General features: G+C 40.6%; 1 protein-coding gene across 1 annotated transcript in view; it reads right to left on the minus strand.

The window, feature by feature from the left end:
* LOC124612511 (cystatin-like) overlaps positions 1 to 16,691 on the minus strand; it is a 100,717-nt gene that overhangs the window by 14,062 nt on the left and 69,964 nt on the right. The window contains exon 4 of the mRNA XM_047140757.1: positions 6,011 to 6,116. Within this exon, the coding sequence (XP_046996713.1) occupies positions 6,011 to 6,116 (106 nt within the window). The remainder of the gene's footprint in view (positions 1 to 6,010; positions 6,117 to 16,691) is intronic.

The following is a 16,691-nucleotide window of genomic DNA, read 5'->3' on the forward strand; positions in this document are numbered from 1 at the left end:
GGCTCAATTAGACTAGGTAGTTCTGGAGAGCCAGGCTGTGGAATTTGTGGATATGCACAGGGATAGCCAATCTGTAAGAGCAAGAGATTGGGAGAGTAGAGATTTAGATGGGAGACAGGAGTTGGAGGAAGTACGGGGAGGAAGAGGAGGAGGAGGAGGAGGAGGAGGAGGAGGAGGAAGGTATTAGAGAAGGACATCTGGGGAACACTTCATCAAAAGTAGTTTGTCAGAATTGTGGCAAACCTAGACATGTATGAAGGGAATATGGGGAGAAGAGTAGAGAGCAAGAATTATGACACCTGCAACAAAGACAGGGGCAGATTCAGAGCCAGTTTAAGGCACAAGCGAGACAAGATGCCATTTGGGGCACCAAGCTGAGTGGGGTGTCAGAGGCACCACAGCTATAAGATTTCTATACAGCACATATCACAGTTTGTAGGAACCATTTAGGGTGCCAAGCCAAGAGGGATGCCAGGGACAACCAAGTGCAAGATTTGTATACAATGTGTATCACAATTAGTAGAGAAAACTGACATGGATGAAAGAGTATGAGAGAAGAAGGGGTTGAGGCTGGGAGGTGACACAACAAGTGGATTTTTCCTGTTTATTATGTTTTCCTTCTCCCATAAATAAACAATTATTTCTAATTATTATCTTATTTTCAATATATTTAACTACTGGCGAGTAACACCTGCATGAAAATCTGAAGTTCTTCTTTAGACTGGATTTCAATGGAATTTATTATTCAGATTATTATTTTTGCTGCTCTGATTCCATTGGTGTAATTAGATGTCATCACAACTCTCATAATTAAAACTTATAACTGACTGTAATATACTTTGCTACATGCAAAACTTCATGAGCTAATCAACATAGTTTGGAAAAGTGATCTACACCAATCAAAAGTTAAGCATTCCCACTTTTCAGTAATGGATTTTAAATTACCTAAAGCTAATTATCTTCAACAGTAGCTGAACTTTGAAGTTCATGAGCAGCCCCTTTTTCATTGCATATTTTCATGAGAAGCACTGTTAAATTCTGCACTTTGACCACATACTTTTTTTACCTTAACTTATCTATACAAAATGATATGCAACATTGATTAACTCATTAATTAATAATTTCATGTAATTTGCTATAATTGGCAATCACACTTATACGTATAAAGAATGGGACTCAAATTGCATAAAGACAGTAGTCTGCAGTAATTTTATAGGTTTCTGACTAGTAACATTTTATAAAAGCAAAAATCACCTTAGTTCTAATAGTTCATCAAAAATAGTAAATTCCAACCTAGTCAAATTTTTGAGCATTACGTACTTTTCAAAGTAACAGTCTGTTCTTACACCCATGCATAAGCTGTTGGACATCACCAAAAACTGACAGTTAACAATTTGAGAGCTAACAAGTAACATCTATGTCAGATGTGCTCTCGTTATTGACTCACGTCACAATTATGTATACTCTATATGCAAAAATTAAGTGCACCAGCAAACACCAGTGTTTAATTGAACTCTAATGTTTAATTGGTTTCAAGAAGATTCTGTAACCTAAATTAATTAATAGTGTAATTGAACTGTGTTGTGATCAACAAGTACTGTGGAAGGTAATTCTCATATGAGTGATTTATTGTTAAACTTAATAAATCATGTAATGGACTCACTTAAATTAACTACTGAAGAGTAAATAACCTTCAGTGGGCTAATTAATTGTGAACCATCACAATTTCATGTAAAGGTTAACTTTTTTTGTGTCACAATACAGCAATCAACATTGCCAGTGTAGCTGTGGGTGCTGGCCTGAAGACCTGCACTAATAATGTTCCATAGAGAAAAATCTGATCACTATAGTTAATAACTGAAGTTTGAAAGAAATAAAACGTGTTTGTTAATGTTGTGTGGTTTGTGAGGAACTTTCTGAAGCTATGGGAATTCCCCCAACATCAATATTCTATATTCTGACAAATGATTTCAAGTAGAGAAGAATTTCTGCAGGATGAGTTCCATACTGGTTGACTGCTGAAGAGAAGCAGAAATGCCTGGACATTGCAATCTTGCTCAAACAACGATTTGACCATGAAGGTCAAGGATTCTTGTGTAGAATTGTCACTATAGATGAAACACGAGTTAGAGACTTTAACCGGTGTTGAAATCACAGTCCAATGAGTGGAGGGCTTAATTCTCCATGTCCAAAAAAATTTCAACACGCTCAAGCAAATGATGATTTTTGGTTACTATCACCAAGAAATCATCATAACAAATAGAGTCCCATGTGGAACAAGTCTGACAGCAGTGTGTTATTGTAACTTCATACAAAATGTGCACAGAAAAATGCACAAAACCCAACCTCAGTTGCTCAAGTCTGAGCCACTCATTCTCTATAACAATGCTTACCCACATATCGGCAATGTTGTAGACTAAAAACCACTTGAATATGGATTGGAAGTGTTGGCACATCTTCCCCAAAACCTGAATACAAGTCCACCAGACTTCAATGTTCCTACAGTTGGAAAAACGTATGCACCGACATAATTATCTTTCGCTGGAAGAACTTTCTACCACCATTACCTGAGCTATTCAACAGGTGAACAGAAGTGACATTATGGATGAAATAATAAAGCTTCTGAGATGTTGAGATTCAGTCATAGAGAAGCAGGGAGATCATTTTGAAGGACTGTGAAGAGATAATTAAAAAATAAATAAACAGAAAATAAAAAATAAACCTGTAAGTAAACAAGAAATTAGTGTGCATTGTCTATGAAACATCTCTCGTAATATTGTCAGATCTTTCTGATTCTCTTTGCAATGCTGAAAGTGCTGTCTTACATCCACATGAAATTAAATATATCTAAAGAGAAAATGGCAGAAAGAAGCAAGATACTTCTTGGTACATATGGGTTTATATTTTAATTTGTTTCTAAGAAAAATGTTTTACAACTACATCTTGTACATATATCTATTAGACTATTGGGTGGGTAAATTTGAAAAATGAGAAACTGCAGGTCAGTGGCTTAATCCACTCTCTTTTATTGGGTAAATGACCAGCTGTGGAACACTTAAAGTTACCTTTTACTCTTTCCACACGGAACCTTTGGTTTCATGATGATTTTGGGATGAGGATGACCTCAGATGATTAAGTGATTCTATTTTTTACACAAGATAATGGAACTTTTAAGTGTTCTGAAAACACTGTGTACGTAATAAAGGATTGTGGATGATGCAACTGTCCAGTGGTTTCTTCACTTTTTAAAATGGACTTCTACAGTTGCGGCTGCCCCATAAGAAGAGCTCTTTGTGAGTAGGTAAACATATTTCACATGGACAGTTGTCTTATGTATTTCACTGGGTAGTGTGTCTGAATTATGTAGACAACATACTGTACATTGGTTGTCAATTGATTGTTGTCCCATGGCACTACAGTCATCCCAGTGGCGAAAAAAAACTACAGCACCCATCACCCCAAATCCCAAAACTAACAATTCTACAGCAAGTCAGGCACCTTTCACTTACAGTGAAAATAATACTTTAGTAGGAATAAGTCAAACAAGAAAATTCATTTACAAACATTTAGCCTTACACAACTGTATATAGACAAACTGCTAGTTCATATATGAGATTCTCTACGTCTGCTGTGGAGAAGAAAAAATAAAAGTTTTACAATAACCTGACTTTACTGTCTGTTCGTGGTTTTTGTGATAATAAGTGAAGAAAATGAAATATTTAATAATAAGATTAAAAAAATATACTCCTACATGTACTCACATTTACTGAGCAATCTGTACCAAACTAACTGTTATTATAATCTAAATAACTTACTTTACAAGAGCACAAAACTTGCTCATCTCGCTCAGTGCAGGGTTACTAAGCTATGCCACAGTACTTGGCTTTGTTGTCCTTGGAATGACATCTGTTACCATTACTTGACACCTGATTACTGTAAACATTTCCACAGCTGCACCTATTTTAAGGTCAGCTGCACCTGTTACTTATACAATAGCTAAAATATCAAATTTAATGGCACTTCAAAACTTTACTATCGTTTCATTGTCAGTGTTACCAACAAATGTACGGTACTGCACACCATTAACTAAAATATGCATGATCAAATGACAAAAGCATTTACAAAGGTGCTCTGATAACGTTTGATAATGGGAGGGCAAGGCTCGTCAAATTATATTTGCATTGCAAAAGGCTTAAGTTTCCCCGATATGTTGAAGCATTTGATACAGTATCGACATTGCTCGAGCGATTTTTTGACACTGACTCACGTGACACTAGTGCAAGAGATATGCAATAACCTATGACTGGCCACTGCAACAGCCTATTGCTTGGATTAAAATTTGATGATTTTGTGAAACACAGGAGGAAATAGCATTAAATTCTGTCATCATAAAAACTTGTATTGTATTTGAACAGGTTTGCAATAAACATTGTCAAACATGTTTGGTCAAGGTATACAAACATTAATGCTGATTTTTAAGTAAAGGTTACATTCAAGAACAGAAATGTTGTCCTTCAAAAAACATTAATTGATTATGAAACCAGACCAGTATTTGATTTGGTGTACGGGAGACTATAATGATTTACTAAGTAGGTTACAAATTAGATATTTGGTCACTGTTTGTGTATTAGAATACAGGATAAAAGTGTTACCAGCTTTTAATCACCTTTAGAAGATGATTGTGACATCCAGTTGAAACAAGAACAAAAATTAATCCAAAATGAAATATCTAACAAAGGAATTCAATCATATTAAACTGACTGTAATTGTTATCGCTAGAATAAATTACAGTGGCACAACCCGTCGTGGGGATAGTAACGACAGATGTCACTATAGATCGTGGGATGAGCAGAAGTTTTGGAACGGGGCGGAATTGTAATTGCAACCTTTCTTTCATATAACAGTTGGTGTTCTTACACGACCTGCTCTCTAGAAGATATTGCAGTCTTTTTTCACAGTTGCTCAAGCTGAGCAAGGATTGGAAGGGGAACAGTGACACCAGCTCAGCTGTGAGCTTTGATGATTGTCGTGAGGTGACTGATGAGGGAGCAGCAAATTTCCTCATGTTGCCAACCATGAGAATTATACAACCTGCTTTGGCTTTCTATGAACATCTACCACATTTAAACTGCAGTTTGCCTGAATCTGCTTGTAGTCTGAATTAAACTGACTTTAAAATTGGACAAATACTCAACAACAGTATCCATTTATGCAGAGGATGGTAAAAGTCTAGACAGGGGCCACAGGTGTACTTACGCACTTCTTGCTACAATGCTGTTGATGCTCACCATGACATATGACGGGAATGAAAGGGAGTGTGTCAGCTGGTTCTACACAGCCAATGAGAGAGCAGCAGGCTGTTGATATGTTTGGATGGAAGACACATTGTAATATTCTCATGTCAGTATAGAAATGAAATCTGATATGTATTCAGAAAAAAAACAGCTGTACTCTCAGGTCCCACTGTAATGACAACCACAGAAATAGCAACATATTTGGAAGAAGCAGCCAAATATTTGTGAGAACGAAAATATAAATTTCACAGCTGTGCTATTAGGCTCATGATGATGGTGATGATGATGATTATGATACCATGGACTACAGGGTCAGTAAGAAAAAAAGAGTAGAAAACAAAACAGCCCGAAAATTAACCTAAACCAGTCTTTTTTGTTTATTTTATTTCTTGTAGTATTTTCAAAATACAGGCCATACATGGCACAAGTTTAGAATGGGTATATGTTAACTTTTTGGCAGATACTTTACATCAGTAAAACAGATTGTAATTTTGATTAGTCAGAAGAAGTAAAAAATAAATTTTCTCAACAAGCCTCTCAAAAAGGGGTGGGGAGGAGGGGGGGGGGGGGGTCACCTTGTATTCAAGATCATCTTATACTTCAGTAAATAGGTAAACATTGTGAGGTAAAGAACAAACCTCTTATACTCACTGCTACTAGTTAACATAACCGCCTAAAAAAGTTTCATAATTCGTTGTTCAGAACACTTCACTCACCTCTCTTTTTCCGCCTTGAATTTATTGGAATGCAATTTACTTGTGTAACTTCACGTTTAGGCAGCCATGGTCTGTCCCACACCTGTACATCACACACTTGCTGGTTCTGAAATAACACCACAACATCACATGAAAATCTGTGGATTTAGTTTTAACACACGTATACACAAAGAGTCAAGTTGTATGAAATTGAGAAGTCTCCTGAGAAAATTTAACAACTACAAGGAGACAGAATGTCTGGCAAATGATTACTTTCAGGAGGTGAAACTGAAAGTACTGCTGATGGACACAATTAAAAGTAGAAAAAAACTACATGAAATTTTTGGAATTGTCAGTTAGTTCCATGACCAACAAAGATGTTAACAATTTTGAGATACTACGAAGACAGAAGTCACTAATTTTCAAAATAATTATGACAATTTGTGCTATTATGCAACCCAAAACACAACAACAAATCTTCAAATGATGCCTTTTGTGTAAAGGCAGCATTATTGTTAACACTATTAAAAAGCTCTATTCGAATATATATTGAAGTGTGGACATGGTTGTCACTACTTACAGTCATAAACATACAGTGAACTGGTTCTATTGCCGCATCCAAGCACTATGATCTAGGGAGAGGCTTTGTGATGGGAAATGTTGAGGGTCATTTTTGTTGGTGACTCACATTTGTTTTTCCATACCTTAAAAGATAGTACAAACAACGTTTATCATTAAAGTCCATACATACAGATTCATTGCACTGGCATTATGGTTCAATCACCTATCCTGGAGGGTATACACTCTGGTGATGAGCCGTGGCACGACCATGTAGACCATGCAAGACAAAGGCTGCGTCTCCAAAAGTTCAGTTTTTGGCATGATCTGTGGATCGTCATGACTTTCATGGGTGGGAGAAAAAGCTCTACAAAATGAATGGATGCACGTTGTGAAATGAGCAAATGTGCAAGATTTCACAGACATGTTTGTGGGGAATCACGTTAACTTGACCCTCGTGGTTTATGGCAAGAAAGATCAGAGATGGTGAGAAAGGTTGGAGACATGAGTTGCACCAGTTTGATCAGCTCACAATGCCTGCCTGCTTTGTCCCACGTGGGCCTGTGCATGATGCACCATTGCCAAAATTTGGTGTAACAGGAAAGCTGCATGCTTGGGCTGTGCGAATACCTGGCACCATTTGGTTGTGTCAGCTGTGCTGCAGCTCTGCTCTTCTCCCAGAGGTCAGAGCTCTATAGCCACGAAAAAATATGGCGATCAATCTGTGGCACTCATTTGTTTAAGTTCGCACACTGCATGATGACAGTGTGGGCGTGGCTGTGGTCGGTTGCTCAGCAGTTAAAGGGTCGTGGCCATAATGTCAGCACCCCAGACTGGTGTTGCTGGGCGTGTCCTCGCATGGTCAGCTAGTGGTAGTGCCGGCAGCATGCACTGGCTAGGAACCTTCCGCAGCAAAGTGTAGTGTACGCACATGGCTGCAAGTCAGCTGGGAAGATGTCTTAATAATTATCCAGAGCGTTTACTAGTGCTACAGTTAATGCACTACAGTAGAACAAATTTCACTTTTTAAATTGTTCAGAGTGACACCAAGAATGACAAGTCCAAGTGTTCACACTTGCATGTTCCGCAAGTTCATCAACTGACTCAGTTGCAGGAGCACAGTGCATTTCTTGATCCAGCCTCAACGTCAAGACAATGGAGGCCCAGAGAGTATACATGAGTATAGTGTCTTCACGACTTGAATGCAGGTCCTAGAGCTGCTAAGGACAAGTCCGGTGGCAGTGTGGGTGATGTGCAGAGCTCAATGACAATGCAAATACAGTAGCTGGCACAAATGCCACTCTGCCTTCAGCATCCAATGCAGTGGAAGCACAGGGGTGCAAACAAAGGTCCAGGAGCTGTGACAGACAGAGGAGGCATTGTCTGGAGCTCAACTGGAGCTACCAGCTGAAAGTGTGTTCAGCTGGAGACGAGGTCTCTACAGCACAAACATTTGAATCAGAGGCGGTGGCTGGTGCATGTGATATAGTCCGCTGGTGGCTGTGGTGGGGGTGACCAGTGCTCCTATGTTGGGTGGTCCAGGCGGCAGCACTGGCTACCTGGGTGGTGTATTGGGAGGTGTATGTGGTGCCGCAATGACAGCAGGCTGCTGCTGTGCATCACCAGTGGCTACAGGTGCGGGATCTGTCTGACTGCTGGTGGAAATAGTGTTGTCTGCTGTCAGATCTTCCTCCAGGTCTAAAAAGTGTGTGGCTGCTGGAGCAGGCAAGTTGAAAGCTGGATTGATATGGTTGGTTGAGACTGTAGACTGCTTCATGTTGCACTCAATGTCCAGCATTTTTTCCGTTGGTCGATCACATGGTGTGGTCCAGAGCAGGGCAGCTATAGGGGTGACTGTACTGCGTCGGTACGCAACATAACCCGCATGCAGTGCTGCAGGTTGGTGTGCACAAATACCTTCCCTGTGCCGTGCTGCATCGGCTTGTGCTCTCGGAGGCCAGCCATTTGAGTGCACAGGCATTTTGCCAGAGTGGGTGCCATGGCATCATGTGGAGGTGATACCTCTACAAAATCACCCAGGCTTGTCAGAAGCTGTCCATAAACGAGATCGGCAGGTGCCACATCAATCTCCTCCTTTGGCATTATTTGCAGGCCAAGCAGCACCAGTGGGAGTGCCTCAGTCCATGAGGTGTCATGGAAAGTTAGGGCAGCTTCCAGAGTCCTGTGGAGCCGTTCATCTGTGCCATTTGATGCCAGATGGTAGTGTGTTGTCCTGTGTAATAGGATGACACACTGTCTGGCGACATGCATGAACAATGTACAGTGAAATTGGCAGCTGTGGTCAGTTGTCACATTACTGGGACATCCAAAGCATGCCACCCAGGTGTCAATGAATGTGGTGGCAACGGTCTTGGCAGTGACGTCCATGATGGGTGTTGCCGCAGCCAGTGAGTGAAGCAGTCCACTATACTTATAAGCTACCACTTGCCTTAAGAGAGGGAGAGAGCAGGCCAATGAGGTCCACATGGATGTGCACAAATTGACTTGTTGCATTGGGGAAGGTGCCCATGGGTGCGTGGGTGTGCCTCACAGCTTTGGCAAGCTGACATGGCATACGAGAGCATGCCCATTCGCAATAGTCCTTCCAAAGCCTGCGCCAGACGAAATGCACAGCAATGAGGATCAAAATGCTCTTGGTGCCAGGGTATTACAGCATGTGCACACAGTTGAGGGCACTGCACCGCAATTTCTCTGGGAGGAACAGTCAGTGCGCACCGGTTGAGATGTCACACCAAATTTTCCATGTAGAGCTGCAGACAGGCACCAGCCCCTGTTGCAAGCTGCTGGAGGTGGCGTGACAGAAACTGTGCAGTTCTTCATCGTTCTCCTGTACTTTGCCAACATCCTCAAAGTTTTCACAAGGATGATATAATGGCACACGCTCAGGTCAAACAATCAGCAACTATGTTGTCTATCCCCAAAATATGATGGATGTCGGTAGTAAATTGCAACCTGTACTCTAATTGCTGGAGATGAGGCAGTGAGCAAAGTGACTGTTGTGAAACGCTTGAGTAATCAGTTTGTGGGCAGTGAAAATGATGAATTGTCGGGCTACTACTGACGGGTGAAAGTATTTTACTGCCGCATATACCGGAAGCAACTCTCAGCCATAAGCGCTCCAAGCACATTGCGATTCAGATAGCTTCTTAGAGAAAAATCTGAGCATGTGCCAGGTCCCATCAAGGTGCTGTTGTAATGCCGTGCTGACGTTGGTCTGGCTGGCATCCACCACTAAGACCGCACATTGTCCGGGTGCGCCAGCTGTGTTCCTTCTGTGAGATTCTGTCCTGAGCCTGTGGAGCTCTGCTCCACTGTGTCTGTCCAGTTAACAGGGTTCTTCCATTTTGAGTTGGGACTGTGGAGTGCCTTAGTCATGGGCTTTTGCATGGCTGCAGCATTGGACAGAGCAAGTTCAACATGCTGTGGTAATGGTGCAATTTCTTTTGCACCTGAGGGTGCAGCATGTTTAGAATGACTTGCACTTTCTGCGACAGTGGTGTCAATCTGGAAGGGGTAATTAAGTGCCCATGGAACTTGTTTTCCATCACACTAAATGCACACTTCACGCAGGTGCTGAAAGACGGTGATTAGGTGGTGGCAGTCGAGCTTGGGCAACTTGGACTGCAGTAGGACGTCGTTGAGGTACACAAAACAAAATGGCAAGCCTCACAATATGCCATCCAGGGACTGCTGCCAGATCTGGGCGGCATTCCAAAGACCAAACGTCACAGACAGGCTTTCAAAAAACCCAAAGGGTGTTACAATAGCTGTTTTCTCAATGACTTCGGGTGCCACTGGAATTTGGGTGTATGCCTTTGTGCAATTGATCTTACTAAATAATTCACAGCCTGCCAGTGCGTGGCTGAAGTCTTGAAGGTGTGGGGTCAGATCTGTCTGGCACTATTTGTGAATTAAGGGCATGATACTCCACACATGGGCACCATGAATTGTCTTTTTTTGGGACTAAATGTAGCACCAATGACCATGGGCTGCTTTACAGTCAAACGACACCTTCCCACAGCATGACCTCAAAATCTACCTTTGCTACTGCAAGTCTGTTGGGCGTGAGTTGACGTGGGTGGCTTGATATGGGAGGGCAGAATGTGGTTGTTATGTTGTGCAACATCAAATGTTTAATGTCCTTTGGTGCACGAGTTGGGCAAGTGAGGTCAGGGAATGTTTCGAGGATGTCAGCATAAGGTCTAGGGCACTTCACTGGTTTTGTACTGTAGAATGTGGCCTGTCAGTACTGTCCCACTATCTTTAAATTTGTTGTTGTGTCAATGAGCTGGCTGGTTGTTACGTTGCCTAGCAGCCTGTAGTGGCCAAGAAAGTCTGCACCCAGGATCAGCTCATTGACATCCACCACAGAAAATATCCATGAGTATGTGCATTGTAGTCCTAGGTCTAAATTGCTGTTGTGTATGCCGCAAGTTTTAATGGCCAAATTGTTCACTGCCTGTGAGGGAAAGTGCCTCAGCCTGCCTGTGGTCTCCTAATATAGAACGGGGGAATATTGCAAGGTCTGAACTCGTGTTAACAAGATATGTCACGCTGCCCACTCATTATGCTATGAAAAGACATCTTGATCCTGAATTGCAGCCAGGTGTGTGTCGTCCCAGTTGCTGTTGGCATATGGGAGCATGCAGGGAGGATGAAACTTTGTTGCTTCATTGACGAAGCATGCATGGTACCAGCAGAAGTTGCTAGCCGGCTGCTTTGCTATCCATGGAGTACTGTTGGAATGGCTGGTGCTGGACTGCCAGTTGCATGAGCCAGTTCATCAGTGGATGGGTCAGCTGCCACTGTGCTGCCTGCTGCCCTCTGCCCTTGAATGCACAACTAGTCGAATTGAGTGACAAGAGCTGCCACCTTTGCAGCCAAGTTATGCACTAACTGGGGCAGGTCAGTGTCTGAGGTAGTGGCTGCAGCAGGTCACACTGCCATGGAGGTGAGGGAAAAGTGTCATAAGCTGCTGTGGCTGTGGCGTTAGGTGCCATCGCCAGTGCATTGTGCACCCAGTCAGCCAAGTTTGCAGCAGCATCCAACAGCATCTCTGTCTGTTCTGTTATCACTGCCTGCACCTGAGCTGGTAGGCTGCACACCCAGATAATGCATAACAACAAGCCCGGCACCAAGTCAGACTGTGTGGTACTCTGCGAGTGGTGCAGGAACTGTGAGTGCCACAGGTCATTGCATTCCTCTCGTCGCAGTAGTTGGTGCTCCCCTTGTTCCTCGGATGATGAGATCTACTGAGTCAGCTCTTCCTTGAGGCATTTATATGATGACTGTGTCAATGAGGTGGTGATTATATCCTGCACATTGGCTGCATATATTTGGTCAAGCTGGCTCACTATATGCCCACATTTTGCAAGTTGGCAGGTTATGTGGTTGCTCATGTAGACTGCCTCCACTTGGCTGAACCACATTACGGGGTCATGGGGCCAAAAGGTAGGTAGCCTGACCAACACCTGTCCAGTGCTTGTGGCCACTCCAGCAATTGTAGGAGGTGTTGGTATCGCGGGACTTAGTACGTCAAAATTTTGCTGAGATGTCTGCAGTTGTGCAGAGTCCATGTGTGTAGGGCATGCTTGTAACTCACTCTCCAGCCTCTGGCTGCAGGTGAACAGGTATTTGATAATCTTTTGCAGCTTTTATAAAGTCGCTATCTTAATTAAGTCCTCACACAATGGGAAAGCACACAATGAAGATAACACAACACATGACAAAAAAGCACAAAAAATAACACTACGCAGTTCACGAGTGAAGCATACAAACACAAAAAGAAACACAAAAAACATGTTCATCCTAAAACCTCAGTAATTTGCACTATGGAATACTGTTCAGGTGCCAGTCAACTCACAGTTCCATGTCACTCATTCCAATGAATGTTCATTACCAAGTGTTAGCCTCAGATCACGTCGGGGTCACCAGTGATGCAGAGACATGGTTATCACTGCTTTCAGTCATAAACATGCAGTGAACTGGCTTTACTGCTGCGCCCATACACTGTGCTCAAGTAAGAGGCTTGTTGACAGGAAATGAGGAGGATAATTTTTGTTGGTGACACACATTTATTTTTCCACACATTGCAAGATGGTAAGAGCAGTGCTTATCATTAATGTCTGTCCCTACAGGACTGTTGCACTGGTGGTACTGCATGATCAACGATCCTGGAGAATATGTACTCTGATGATGAGCCATGGTGCAACCCCATGGACCACACGAGACAATGACCATGTCTCCAAAAGTTCAGTTTTTGGTGCGAACCATCATGCGTCATGACTCTTACAGATGGGAGAAAAAGCACTGCGAAAGGAATGGATGTGTGCCATGAAATGAGTGAGTGTGCAAGATTTTGCATACATGTTTGTGGGGAGCCATGTTAACTCGATTCATGTGAAGAAATGTAGGAGATTTGTGTCGCGTTGCATTCACCAGCTTGTACTGCCCATCTGCTCTGTCCTGTGTGGGCTGGGAAAGCTGCGCACATTGGCCACGTGAATGCAGGCATCATTTGCTTATGTTGGCTGTGCTGTAGTTCCACCCTTCATGCATTTCTATGGTGTGGCTGCCACAATATTATATATGTGGTAGGAGATTTATGCTTCATTTTACCTTCATATAATTAAAGAAACTATAAAATTCATTGTTTGTTCTGCATATTTCATGTAAACATGTGTAATAACATTATTTTTTGGCTGAATTGTACATTTGAAAGTAATAAGAGTGTTTGAAACAATTTTGCGCATATGTTGAAACAACTTACTGTGATGATTTTTAATTATGTTATCAAAAAATTGTACTGTTAACAATGGAGCATTTGTTCAAAGTCCTATGTAAAGATGGGGGTTGACCACTAGAGAGCATTGTTGATCAGAGCATTTGTGACAGACCACTTGCGTCACTTTGTACAATAAAAATGTAATGAAAAGTATAAAGGCATATCTGTTACTTAATCCATGTAGCACACTGAATAGGCTTTTGATCCAAATCCCATGCTTGGGAAGAATTCCTGTACAACAAATATGATACACCACCCATACAGACTGTTAACATTCTGTCAAATTTAAAATTGCAGCAAATTTATATATTTTTTTACTGTTAAGAACAAAAATATGTTTATTATAGAGGAATGAAAGATTATGTTGCATTACAGCATGATGAAGGAGCTGGAATCCACTGAAACTAGTCAGGATGGTCATATTAATTTCTTTCAAGTTGTTTGTATTAACCTCTTGTAAATTTCATGGGTATTCATATCACATATCATATTTCTCAAAAATCTAAGTGACACACAGCACTGAGGACCTAGAAGGGTGTAACAAATGTAAAACTGAGTGATGGTTTTGAAAGAAACTGAAGCTTGCTGCCTGCTGTTATCAAACACTGGAATGAAAATCTGGAATGATAAAGGTGCAATAGCAAACACAGTAGACATGGAACACCAAAACAGAAGAGTACAGTACAAAACTTTTATTTTACTTTTGTGGGTGCTATGCAGAAACATTGTTTGTGATGGAATGCTTTTGCGATATTTCAGACTATTAGTAAACCAAAAAAATGTCAAAATCAGACTATAGTCTGGGACAGAGAACAATGAGAAGGGACAAGTTTGGGCTAACATAAAAAGAAACAGAAAGCTATTCAATGTCAGGGTGTTGATTATTTCAAGAATTTCTAGACTGGCTTAAAGCACATGTTGTTAATGATGTAAGGGGACAGAGTGTCAAAATAGATGGAAAATGTGATGGACTGGGTCATAAATTATCTGAATAATGAAACAGTTCAGTTAAATAGTGAACCAATGATTCAAATTTTGCAGGCAGGAGGTGATTTGACAAGTGGCAATGTAAACAGTGTTCATCTTGCATAAGTTAAATGAGAAACACATGGACTTCTGATTACTGACAAATCTGAGGTAGAACAAGAAACTGATCAGGCATATCTTGACTTTCAGAATGAACTAAATGATATTACTAGGGTACTGCCAAAAATGTTAATGGGCCTAGTAAGAACCTACATCTTTAAATGATGCTCAAATTTCACAAATTAAGTCTGAAGTTCATGAGCTAACTCTCAAATCTGACATGAAACAATCATGTGAATATGCAGATTCAGTTTTAGAAAACAAACAAAATATTGTGACTAACGTGGAGAATAGTCATGCATCAGTTGCAGCCAATGACAATCTAATTATTCCATGCAGTGATAATTTAGAAACAGACATTTTGAGTGAAAGAGATGACGTTGGAAGTGTTGTAACTAGGCTGTCTGAATTAGTCAATTTATTTTCCAGCGGACTGTACAAAAAAAATTTTAAGCCTGTTGCACGGGGGAGGGGGGGTACACTCAGTACATGAAACTCAAAAATGATACTGCAAGTGGATTTACTAGAATTTTATGAGTATTTACAGCTTGACCGGTGGAAGGCATATACAAATATATTGGAAGGCATATACAAATATATGCTGCAAATAGTTTAGAAACAATGAAACATGAGTCTGTAGTAACACAGAGCACAATGTAGACTTGGGCAAGACACTTGAATCTGTAGATAAACTGTGTAACTTTGACACACCTACTTCTTGTTCTGTCCAAAACTTACAAGGTACTGTATTGATTCGTTTTGAGCTATCATTTGTTTCAAGTGAAAGAGTAACAGTGTTTTGTAAATACAGAACTGTATTTGCTTGTACTAAAAGGTCAAGTAGTTCGAAAGTAGATTTGAAGGAAAATAAATAATAAAGTTTAGAGACACAAACATGTTTATTATTGTTGGAAAGGTTCTACAAGAATGTACAAAAAGAGAAGCCATGGAGACCACCAGGTAGAACAAATGAAGTGCAAGACCAATAGCAATTTACAGAAGTTTGCCTTCATGAAGGAACAACATTAATTTTTAATCCCATTTTCAGTACTGACTGTAACTTTGGACACTGATAATGTTTATGTTTGGAATTTATATTGCACTGAGATTATGTCATCACTGTTTGATGCTTTTGATTGTTTTGTGTTAGGAGATATAATGTAATGCGAACACTGAGGACTACGTTAGACTTTGTTTATTTTCTACTTTCAGTTATTTAGTAGTAGGATTGAAACTGCATTCAGAATGATTAATAGTTTTACTTTTCTTTATGTCTTTTTCCACAAAATGGATTTACTATTTTCTATTTTCATAATACTTGCTGAAAGGTGTGATAAGTTGCACTTATTAATAGCACTATACAGTATTAATGCAAAAAATGTTGGGAAATTAATGATTATGATATATAGTAGCTGATACAGGAAGCTTCATCAACGTTTTACTGGAATAAATTACTGATTTTTTGATATGAAGAAAGAGATTATGTTGAGAAAGCTTTGTGTTATGCTGCTGGGGAGGATAATTTTGTAAATGGACTCATCCATCAGACACTTGTATATTTGCTATATGGTTCACCTTGCTGCATAGTGATTAACATTAAAGGCTAGATTGCATTATGATGTCTTCATGAACTAATAATTAAACCATGTTCATATTAATCAATAGTCAGTGAAATGTGTTCTAGTACACTAAGCTAATGGTTGATGGTAGGGAATGTCATCACAAATTGTGGAGATTCAATGAACTGTGTAGCACATCACGGACAGGATTTGAAACTCAAATACTTTGTCTTTGTGTATATTACACTGAAGAACCAAAGAAACTGGTATAGGCATGCATATTCAAATACAGAGATATGTAAATGGGCAGAATATAGCACTGTGGTTGGCAATGCTTATATAAGACAACAAGTGTCTGGCACAGTTGTTAGATCAGTTACTGCTGCTACAATGGCAGGTGATCATGATTTAAGTGAGTTTGAACATGGTGTTACAGTTGGTGCAAGAGCAATTGGACACAGCATCTCCGAGGTAGCAATGAAGTGGGGATTTTCCCACACGACCATTTCATGAGTGTACTGTGAATAACAGGAATCTGGTAAAACATCAAATCTCTGACATCGCTGTGGCCACCTGAAAGAATGGGACTAATGATGATGGAAGAGAATTGTTCAGCATGACAGAAGTGCAACATTTCCGCAAATTGCTGCAGATTTTTCAATGCTTGGCCATCAAAAAGTGTCAGCATGTGAAC

This window comes from Schistocerca americana, chromosome 4 (assembly GCF_021461395.2).
Source record: "Schistocerca americana isolate TAMUIC-IGC-003095 chromosome 4, iqSchAmer2.1, whole genome shotgun sequence".
NCBI lineage: Eukaryota > Metazoa > Arthropoda > Insecta > Orthoptera > Acrididae > Schistocerca > Schistocerca americana.